Raw genomic sequence first — 11,681 nt, 5'->3', positions numbered from 1 at the left:
CATGTGATAATTTTTGTTGTGTTTTTATCATTTTCAATTATCATTCAACACATAGAACAATATATCTAATAGTATAAAAAGTACGGTTAAAAATTAATACAAACATAATCATTTAAAATTTCATAAGAATGATATTATATTTTCATAATTTACGTACATTTATTCAATATTTTATTTTATTTTATTTTTAATCTATCATATTATCACATCAATCATATCGCTCTTTCTGATTCTATATATCAATAAAATATTTAAGTGTCTATCACTTTTTTTCTTAAATTTAACACAACTTAATATATAATGCATGTTACAAACTCTTTAATACGCAAATATCTTGTATACAACATCTTATTTTTTCTTTGTCTTATCAAATAACATTAATTAAAGTGTCTCATAAAATATGTTATAAACTCGAAAAGAAAATACTATTTAAAAAAAAACAGAATTATCTAACACAATTAATAATGTTATCTAACAAATTATAGTAACTAATTTATTCATTAAATTTGAAATTAGACATGTTTTCTTTTAATTTAATTTAATTTAATGCATTATGCCACGCTTTTTAATAATTTTTTTATGAATAATAAATGAAGCGAACAAGGGAGAATCTTATTATAATTTATGAATAAAATTGCATATTACCATGATAAATAAATTAAATCCTATATAAAATCCTAGAAGAAGAAGGAAAAAAAAAAACTGAGGCATTAAATTTTTTTTTTTTTTTTTAAAAAAATAGAAGCAATTCGGTTGGGTATAGTCGAAATCAAACCAATTTGATTCCCCTGTTTTCTATCTATTTGCTCGAGAGAAGAGAATCAACCCTAAAATTAAATTCAAATTAAATCAAACGATTTTCTACAATTTCAATGTCTTCGAATTCACTCAGAGGTGGATCCTTTTACGGCGATGCTGCCCCTTACAGATCAAGGTATAAAACCCTCCGTCTCTCTTTATCTTCATTTTTGTTCGCAATTATTACAAATAGTTTTCATCAATTGAAATTGTGAGAAATAATTAGCATGAGTGAATTGCAGAGATGGACTTAGCACAAGAACCCCCGTTGCTGCTTCCGATGAAATTCAATTGCGTATTGACCCCGTAAATGATTTCGACGATGAAATCACGGGTCTTCGTGGTCAAGTTAGAAGATTGAGAAATGTAATGTATTTTCCTCAATTTCTTAACTTTTTCTTTCTATTTATGATCATTTTTAGGTTGCACTATATTCAAGAAGGATTATGTTCATTTTTTTATCCATAAAAATAAAATAAATTTTTTGAGAATCGTATAGTCAAATTGATTGTAAACTTTTTTTTTTGTTAAATATACGAGTTTAATCACTACAAACTTTATAATTGGATCAGTTGATATTTTTTCGGCCATTAATTGAACAGAAACGTAAATCACTACAAGGGAGGGAGATACACTGCAATTTAAATAATGGAAAATCCATTTGTTTGAAATTGTACATTTCTTTTAGAAAATATAAAACATTGTATAGTGGATATGAATCATATGATATTTGATAATTGGTGCTTGCATGCCTGCTGGTCTAGGCAATGATGGAACATTAAGTTACAATTTGAACTGAGTTTTTAGAGCCTGAGCAGCTTCACTTGTTATTGAATTCTGTGCTGCTAAGTATTTTCTCTTTTTAGAAAAGTTTGATGAATCAATTTCAGGTTTAAAGGCTCTTACCTCCATCCAGTGCTAAAAATATTCCTGTCGCTACCATATAACAATTTTTTTCCCTCGGGTTTTCGTTTCTGGTTCCTAATGTTGTCATATTACTTTGTACATTTCTGCTGCAGGTTGCTGAAGAGATAGGTACAGAAGTCAAGTCTCAGAAAGATTTTCTCGAACAGCTGGTACATCATTTCTTGGATAACCTATATTGCATTCACATATACACATGTATTCACACACATTTGGATTAGCTGGATAAAGGAGTAAATGTGCTTAGAGTTGCTCGCTTTATGATACCAGCAAAATGAATTTACTATAGAAATTTTAATTCTTTAGATGCTGAATTCTGATGCAGAAACTTCGGGTCGGTTTCTTATGATGTTATTAAGGATCATAAACCTTGAAGTTAAAATGGAAATTCGTGCTGTTAATGCTGCTACTATATTTTGAACCTTTGACTTTCAAAAGAAAAGAAGATAATTCATTTGTACAAAAGAAACATCTTTTTGTCTACTTTGACAATTTATGATCTCTATTGGACCTCTATGTAAATCCAAATGAAGGTTTTGACCATTCATAATGGATCTTCCTTAATTTAGGATGGTTAGGTTTGAGCTTGGACTATAAGTAGTGCTTTCCAGTTTTGCATATGAAGATGAATCAAGTTTTGTGTCAAACTTGCTTTAACAGCAAAAACATCGAAACGTAAATTACTTCACTCCAAACTCAATTTTAGCTGAGTATATTTTACAAAATCAAATTGATTAAAAATCGCGTTTGTCAAAAGCTTGCCCAAATGAAGTTTTGGCTTTCTAGTAATAGTTTATTCATGGTTTTGCACATGAAGATGAATTCAATTGATGAGAACTTTGACCTGTATTGATATTAGTAAGATTTACAGCTTCAGAAAATGAATTAAAAAGAAAAATGTTTTGGCTGGTTTTTGTTGAAGGCTGATTTGTAGTAATTGATAAGTCATTGGTACATAGTTCCTTTTTAGATTGAAAATATAAGTCCGTTTCTTACTATTTTGCTTTTATATGTTTTAATACAGCAAATGACAATGATGAAGGCTCAAGCCGGGGTAAAGAATAATTTAAGAAGATTGAACAAGAGCATCGTGAGAAATGGTTCAAACCATATTGTTCATGTGGTTGTTTTTGCATTAGTTTGTTTCTTTATCGTGTATCTTTGGTCAAAGATGTCAAGAAAGTGAGGCTTCACACGGGTCTACTTCTCCAGCGTTGTAGTTGAAAATATTTCACCCAAGTCCTTTAAAGGACTCACAGCGATGCCTTATTATGTTGTATAGAAAAGCTTTGTAATTTACTTACTGTGTGAACACTTCTTGGTCGAAACTGGTGATTGTGTGAAGAAAATATATAATTTGGTATTTAGTGTTAAATACTCTCTGTCTCTAATTACAGCATCCCTTTGACACCTTCATTTATCTTAAATATAATACCATTCTCAAATTTCTAGATGCTAGATTTCTTTTTCTAAATTTATCTTTTAATAAAATACTACTAAATTATTTTGAAATATAATAATAGGCATAGACAAATTAAACAGATTAATTACATTATGAATGTTTATCTATGTGTAAAAAGTGCAAAATAGTGTTGTAAATAAGGGAGAGTACTTTGCAAAGTTGTACTCGTGCCACATTTTATCGCGTGATAGATAGGGTGTCTCATTGTTGTGGGGATTATTACATATAGACATTGGTTGACTCTTGTTGAGCTAAATGGTACTTAAAACATTTCTCCATTTTATTCACATGTTGGAACTTTGGCTTTGTTGGGAAATTGAGAGGGAAGTGAAGTTGGACTAAAGGGGGGACGATAGATAAATCTCTCACTTTATTGAAGAGAGTTTTCTTAAGGGATGAGAAAAAAAAAATACTTTTTGAGTAGTTTTTTGGAGTATTATAAAGAGAAGGAATTGATTTATCGTTTTTTTAAATCCTCCAAAATCTTCTAAAGCTCTCTCCAAATGTATCTTTTAAGTTTCTCCACATTAGTTGATTTTAGTTAAATAAAGAAAAATAGAATTTCGTGTAAAGTAGATGATTAGTCACTCTTTCATTTCTTTTTACTCTTTCTTTTATCCTCAGAATCATATCTTCTATTTTTCGCCGAACTCCAAAACACCGTCTTACCATACCTCTCTTTTTATTTTTTGTTACTTTGTAGGATGAACCTTTTTAATATGATATAGGGATGGACCGATTACAACACAATACTTGTGCGATTTCATATTTTTGTTAATTTTTATCTATGTATTAGGAGTGGTGTTTAGTGATTGGGTTCAAGTGATTTATGAGCTTAGTTAAATACAAATCATTCAGGAAAATTCAAATTCGAATTTTAACTAAAACAATTTTTTATCAAACTTTATTTACCTTTCCAGCGACCTCTAAATTACTATGATCTCATTCATTTGAAAAGTGAAGGGCTAAAAACAAAAAAGAGTAATGTTATTAAATTTATAATTCATGTTAAATATATTTTTAGAATCTACATATAAATTGATATCTAATTTAGTCTCTAAATAACTTTTATCGATGTTGCATTTATTTGACGACTTCAATGTTAAATACCAAAACTATCTTACCTATGCATACTGGACAAAACCTTTACAAAATTGATTACAATCCAATCAATCATAATTCAATCTTGAGAATTAAATCGATTATGATTGATTGAATTTATTTTTATCTATTTCTAATTGCAAATAAATTAATTGACTGTTTTCATTCGTCTATTACAATCCGATTTGTACTTAATTCAATTCATCTAATTTATCACTAGGGATGATAATGGGTAGGGTTCTATAGTACCTGTCCCCATACTCGCGATTTCAAAAAATACCCATACCTGTGTCCGTACCATCTTGGGTATCAACTTTAATATATGTACCCTTACCCTCTAGGTACTTAAGTGCTCGTACCCATACCCGTTATCCACACTTTAACTAAAAAAAATCGATAAATAAATGATATTATTGTGATTAAATTTAAAAATTATTCAAATATTTTAAATCCAATCATAAAATATAAACTAAAGTATTTTCTAACTCAAAACATTTCAAATGAACCCTCATTACAATACATATTTAAATATCCATAATAATATTTTGTAAAGTTGCAAGTCATACGATAATATTATCTGAGATAATTGATACAAAGTTGCAAGAATAATTATAAAGTCGCGATTAATAAGATATAACTATCAGTTATAAAATCACAATTATTTACCTATTTATCATAATCAGATTCTTAAAAATTTTGCAAACGTTTATGTTTCAATTATAAATATTGTAATGGTCCAATGATATTAATAGATGTTAAAACACAAAAGAAAATAATTAATTAAACTAAACACTAATATAATAAATAACTAAATAATATATTTATACAAGTACGGGTGCGGGACGGAGTGGATACTATAGTACCCGTACCTGCACCCATACCCGCTTAATTTTGCGGATAATTACTCGTCCTCGTGCTCATACCCATTATACGGGTTTTTACCTCACCCATTGTAGATTTTTTTGCAGGTACCCACTAAATATGGATCTAATTGTCATTTCTACTTATCACCCCTATTAATATCTATTGAGAATTAAATATTTTGCGATAGCCTTTAAATTAAGATTACACATGGGCTTACATGGCAATATTTGATTTATCATGGGATGCCAACCACAATGCATATCAATTAAAATGATATATCTTATTAATTAACTAGGTATGAATAGAAATCTAATCAATAAAAATACAGTAGTGTTATATCTCACAATGACTAAACTCACGAAACATCACAAATGCTTAGACGTCTATTTTTTATTGGGTGGAAACAAACCAATCATGCTACTTGCTTTGTGGTTGTTACTTTATTTTTCTCTATGATCAACATTTTCCATAAAAATAATAAGTAATACATTATTAAATTTTCCAAATAACTTTAAATAAAAATATTTTATAAGCATATACTTTGAAGATTAATTTTGTTGGCTACAAAATTAAGTAGTGATCTCTCTATTTTAGTATAAAATAAAATCCCTATCTTGATATATTAAGAACTTCATTACTATATTGTGTGAATAAATACCAAATAAATGTCACTGATTTTAAAAATGTAATTTTGTTTTCTTTATACAACTAAAACTATAATAACAAAGTCATCTATTTCTTTTAAATAATGAAAATGATTTCTACTCCATCCTATTTGCCTACCCCAATTGGCAAGAGATAAATTCTGAAGAGAACAACAATCACCTATGCACTTTTTGTTTCTACCCACCAGTGCAAACAAATAATAGAGGAGTTTGTTTTGTGTTTCCACTTTGACCCTTTAGGCTGAAAATTAATTATGTAAATTTTTGGTTAGTCAAAGAGACATTTTTGTTCAATCAAAATACTATTTCTCTTATACCAAACAACCTCAAAATCTCTCCTCTTTCTCACATTCCTTCTCCCTTCTCTCAACTAATCAAAGCATCAGGTTAACCTGTCGCAATCATGGAAGAGGCGAGAGATGACTTTTGGTGATATGGGGCGTGGGAGGTAAAAAGCTTAAAATGCAAATTTCCCTAGTTAATTAATCCTAAAATTCCTTACCGAAGTGAGCTATCTTCAAATGAACATCAAGTGAAATCATATTCTACTTGTCAAAATTTCAGAGAGGATCAAGAGCTTGGAAGTAATAGATTAATCTTCTATTTACATAGGCTGTACAATTATTTAAGTTGTCGGTCAACTATTATTATTGGGTTAACCAGAAAAGGGGAAAAAAAACAATTATTGCAATTATATCTCACAAAAGAGGAACTCCGAGAAGACCCACCAGCCCAATCTAACATGGGATGTCAGCATGTAAAAAATCCACTTTTTCCCACAGCTAAAACATCAGGTAGTGAAGTGGTGTCAGTATGTCAAAATGCTTTACAGAGGTTGTTAGCCTTCATGTTAGATGAACCTTGCTGAACTATGGGGCCAGTCGGACTACACAACCTGCTCCTTTTTGGTTCTGATATCCTCACATGTGAAATTGCAGTTGCAAGTGCATCAATCAACACACATTCATCCTGATCATCTGAATTGCAACTTTCAGAGGATGATAGCTCGCTAAGTGAGCCGTTATCTATCATGTTTCCTCCTAACCTAGGTTCTGGTGCGGTGACAAGCTGTTTGCATGTGGCACCAATTTGATTCTTCAATTTTGTTTTGATGGGCAGCATTGTTAATGAGTTAGCAGTGTAGAACAATATCCATGGGTGCCCTGAAATCAAATGACCGAATATTAGTATAACATGCAAGGCACACAACTCCAAAACAGTCAAACAATAATTTATCATCATTTGGGAAACATGTAATGAGTATCACAGGTATAGAAAAGAAACATTTGCAGATAGTATACTAGAGCATTAACAGATTCACTTTTCTGACAAAAAAATAAATGATAAATAAACACAACAGCGCAGAAAGGTATAAGCAATTAACAGCCAGCCAAGAGACATGTGTATAACCAATTAAAAGGTTGTTGTAACTTGGCAAATCTTCAATTTTTTGAAATTCCTTGTGACAGCAAAAGATAAATAAGTAAATAGAAAGAAAAAAAACTGGAACTATTATCTATTTTTTAATCATTTCAACGAAAGAAACTTAAGAGAGGCACCCAATAACATATTTTGTAATCTATCATAAACTTACTGAGTACTTCTTCAGCTGATATCCTGGAAGAAGTATCCCTTGTCAGCATTCTCGCAACAAGATCCCGTGCTGGTTTAGATATCGATTCCCACATCCCTACTTGCAAATCTAATTTGACAGTCTTAATGGCCTCAAAAACAGCTTCCAATGAATCTCCCTGGAATGGAAGACAGCCAACCAACAGAGCGTGCAGGAGCACTCCAGCGCTCCATATATCAACCTTCTCAGAGTAGCTGCCCGACAATACTTCGGGGGCAACATATGCAGGGCTTCCAGCCAATCCAGTCAAGTTTTGACCTGAGATACAAATTTTCAGCTAATAAGACATTGCTTTAACAAATAATATTTGACTGATAACTGAACCAGATTAGAAATATGTCAACTGCATTAATAAAATTTGCAATTGCTTAAAATAAAATGTAAACACCAACGGTTACTCTGTTAAGTTCAAACATATATAAGCATTTTCCCAATGACCTATTACCAAACCACCAAAACATTTTATAAGAGTAAACCCTCAATTTAGTCTTTCAAAGATTAGGATGTCGCCACATTAGCCATTCAAATATTTTTGTCACCAAATTAGTCCCAAACATTAGTGTTACTTTGCTAGTTCTTTGTTGACAGAAATTTTCACCAAATGTGTCCATGTGGAAAACTGAGGTAGTGATAATAAGAGAATATAAAATAATAAACTTCTCAATTGGTAATGAATAAAGGAGAAGAAAAAATCCTAATCGTATAGGATGGATAGGAAAAACCAGAACAGCAGAGAGAACGAAAAACAAAGAGAAGTTGCTGGAAAAGGAACTTTGACGTAGAATAGAGGTCGCCGGAGACTGCAGGTCACCAGCAGAAGAGTTTGGGGGAGTGAGCATGAGGTAGCTTGATAGTTTGACAGTGAATAGCTAAATAGAATGCGCCATTATAGGGTTTGCAACATGGTTCACGACTTCAAAAATTGGTTGTAGAGTTTGATGGAGCAAGTATGAGGCTGCTCCATAGTATGAACTATGACGGGCTGATTAGCCAAAGAGGTTAGTCTATTATTAGGGTTTACTATCCAAGTCATGTGTTTAAACAGAGGGGTCAGACGCGTATTTTTATGGGCAGATCGGATTGTTATACCTATCCAAACTACCTCCCACCTCTATTTGGTAACACTGCCATTTAAATCTTTAAGTGATTAATTCTGCAACAGAAGTCATTGGAGAACTAATGCGCTGACAATGACATATGGAGGGCCAAATTGAGTGTTTAATACTATTCCATTTTTGACGATGAACATATAAAACTTGCAAGAGATAACAATGCAAAATGAACCTTGCCATCTTTTACACCTAAAAACAGGATGACATTAAAAAAGAAATAAAGATTGAATATTTGGAAATCGCAGAAAGTTGCAATAACAAACATTTCCAAAATCCATGACAATACAAGTTGAAAGCTCATTGTAATCAATACCTTCAAAAAAATTGTTAACAATGTCATAGGAAATCACAAAGTGAATACATTCAAACGTACATAAACACAAAGCAGATCAGTACATGATAATTTTTTACACGAAACAGGTTAAGAAATGATTCGGTCAAAGTTAAACACACACACGAAAGAAAAAAAATCCAAACAGGGTTCGCTACCTTCTGAAATTCTCATGGCAAGTCCAAAATCGGCAAGCTTTAATTTTCCTGATTTTGTGAGCAGAATATTCTCGGGTTTGATATCTCTGTGCACAACTCCCATGTCATGACAATACTTGATGACTAACATCACTTCCTTGAGTATGTTAGCAGCCCGTTGTTCCGAATACGGACCGTCCTTAACCATTTGATCAATCAGCCGTCCCCCAGAACACAATTCCATCACAAGATGAAAGCATTCAGCTTCTTCATAAACTGCTAACAGTGTCACCACCCCAGAATGTCCAGACAAGTGTTGCATTATCTCAACCTCACGGTGAACTGTCTCCTCCCCTTTCTTCAGAGTTTTGCATGCATATTCTCCTCCACTAACCCTAGACCTACACAAATAAACCGATCCAAATTTCCCTTGCCCAATCGATTCACCAGAAACATAATCATCCTCAATCTTCTTCTTCCTGCCCATCTGAGTAGCAACATCAATGCAACCTATCTTCCTCTTGAGACCTCTACCCCGCGTGACCAAAGATGACGTCCCACATGGCGGCGCAGTAGCAATGCCAGCAAGCCTACTTTTAAAGGAACTAGCAGCTTCAGTGTCAGCATTTTCTTTACACCTTTTCTTCAACCTACAACAATCTTCTAGCGAGTAATGAGACTTCAAAATCGACGACCCAACAGAACCATGTTCCAAAGGCAAAATAACATCACGCAGATCCGTAGATGCATCCGTCTCACTTCCTTTCCTTTTCTTCCTCATAATAATCATAACATATGTTCCCAAACACTCACACTCAATCTTCTCAATACCACATCTCCATACCACCACCAACTTGTCCCCCAATTCTCAGTAAACCACACTTCTAACTTCTGAATTCGCTCCTACAAAACAAGACAGATAATGTCAATAATTCAAAACCCATGCATTATATTCACAACAATTTCCAAAAAGTAAATAATTCCCAACAAAATAAGAAAAAACGAAAATTTTCGTACGAGAAAAAGAACCACAAACTACGTTTCATCTTTCAAGAACAAAAATTGAATCAATGTGAGTGAATCGAGAAAATTCCCTAACGATCATACGCAGTAACCGTGTTACTAATCATAAAAAAACGAACGAATGCGTAAGATTAAAAAGAAAAAAGAACGAACCTTAAGGTTTGGAGAGTGGTGCGAAGAAGACACCAATGACGATAAAGTTGCTAAAATGGAATAAGTATGGGGAAATCCCGAAGAATTACGGAGAAGGTTTGGGGAATTTTTTTGATGTAGAAACCCTAAAATTCTCGGATCGAAGATTTGGGGGAAAATCCCTCGAATAAGACTTGGTGTTGTTTTGTGTGATTATAAGATCTCTCTCTCTCTCTCTCTCTCTCTCTCTCTCTCTCTCTCTCTCTCTCTCTCTCTCTCTTTTATATTTGTGTTGTTTCTTTTGGTTCTAGAAAACTATAACCTAATAACTTGCGTGTCCTCTTTGTGTTGGATGGTGTTTACTTTGCTTGATGGGAGAGGGAATGTAGTGGGGGCAAGACCATGGTAATGTGATGGGACTGCAGTATTTATTTTTCTTGTGAATGAAGAGAAGACTTGTAAGATTTTGATAAATGATGATGGATGTTAGAGAAACCGACAAGTTATAAAGCAATTGTACGACACGTGACTTAACAGGTGACAGCTACGCTGACTCACGTGCCTAGGTAATCGGTTCACCACCTGCTTTCTTGCGCTTTTTCAACAGAAACGGCCCACACACATGGATTAACATTCCTTTTTTTTTTTTTTATTCCCTCCATCGGGATTAATCTGCATTGTGCCACTTAAAATGTTGTATTTGTTTATTATCTTTAAAATGCAATTACTTAGGTAAATTTATCATCACTTTCCAAAAATATATTTGCTTCTAGTTGTTGTTTTTAAATGTTTCCATTCAAAGAGAAGTACTATCAAGTATGCTCAATTGACCAGACCGCCAGAGTTGATAAATATATTTTATTGTGATTAACTATTTAGTTAAGATTTTTAACAAAAAAAAAAATTCTCCAATAAATAAGTTACCTACTTAAGAAAATACAATATCTTAAATTTAAGATATAAAAATAAAGTGTTGTCAATAAAATTGTAAATTATTAATTCGTATAACTTGTATGTATGATATTTTATAATTTTAAAGAGATAATAATAAATAAAAAATCTTTAAAGAGACATTGCAATGGTGAGAATTGATTTTTTCTCTTTCTCTACACTTAGAAATGACGTGAATCTATAATTTTGCTTATTAATTTGTCTAAAAAATAAGCAATCTATATATATATATATATATATAATTTTTTTTTATTTGATAAATTTGGTCCAAGAGGCAAGGGTACATGGTAATATTGAAGGGGCGAATAGTAAGTGCTTGTAGACTAAGAAAAGGTGTCACTGTAAAAATTAAAGATGAAGCATAAATTGTTTATATCCTAATTTTTACATGAACTAGATGTAGAAAGAGTAATGATATAATTAAGGTGCCTTCAAAATTTTGGAAGTCATCTTTTAATTTTAAAAATTAAATTTATAATAAAATAATTGTAATTTTGATAATTATAAATAAAATAAATTTTAGTTTATACAAATTTTTTGACATATTA

General features: G+C 31.9%; 2 protein-coding genes across 2 annotated transcripts; one reads left to right on the top strand and one right to left on the bottom strand.

The window, feature by feature from the left end:
• The first annotated feature begins 706 nt into the window (after positions 1-706).
• On the top strand, positions 707-3,097 carry LOC101492557 (bet1-like protein At4g14600). The gene is made up of 4 exons (XM_004501615.4): positions 707-934; positions 1,041-1,164; positions 1,818-1,874; positions 2,747-3,097. The coding sequence occupies exons 1-4, from the start codon at positions 873-875 to the stop codon at positions 2,906-2,908; spliced, it is 405 nt and encodes a 134-aa protein (XP_004501672.1). The 5' UTR covers positions 707-872; the 3' UTR covers positions 2,909-3,097.
• Positions 3,098-6,336: 3,239 nt separating this feature from the next.
• On the bottom strand, positions 6,337-10,415 carry LOC101492887 (serine/threonine-protein kinase PEPKR2). Its single transcript, XM_004501616.4, has 4 exons — positions 10,204-10,415; positions 9,049-9,930; positions 7,409-7,705; positions 6,337-6,977 (listed from the first exon to the last, which is right to left on the bottom strand). The coding sequence occupies exons 2-4, from the start codon at positions 9,815-9,817 to the stop codon at positions 6,631-6,633; spliced, it is 1,413 nt and encodes a 470-aa protein (XP_004501673.1). The 5' UTR covers positions 9,818-9,930; positions 10,204-10,415; the 3' UTR covers positions 6,337-6,630.
• Positions 10,416-11,681: the final 1,266 nt, after the last annotated feature.

This window comes from Cicer arietinum, chromosome 5, assembly GCF_000331145.2.
Source record: "Cicer arietinum cultivar CDC Frontier isolate Library 1 chromosome 5, Cicar.CDCFrontier_v2.0, whole genome shotgun sequence".
Lineage (NCBI taxonomy): Eukaryota > Viridiplantae > Streptophyta > Magnoliopsida > Fabales > Fabaceae > Cicer > Cicer arietinum.
Note: the sequence above shows the minus strand (reverse complement) of the source record. Positions and strands in the feature narration are given on the sequence as shown.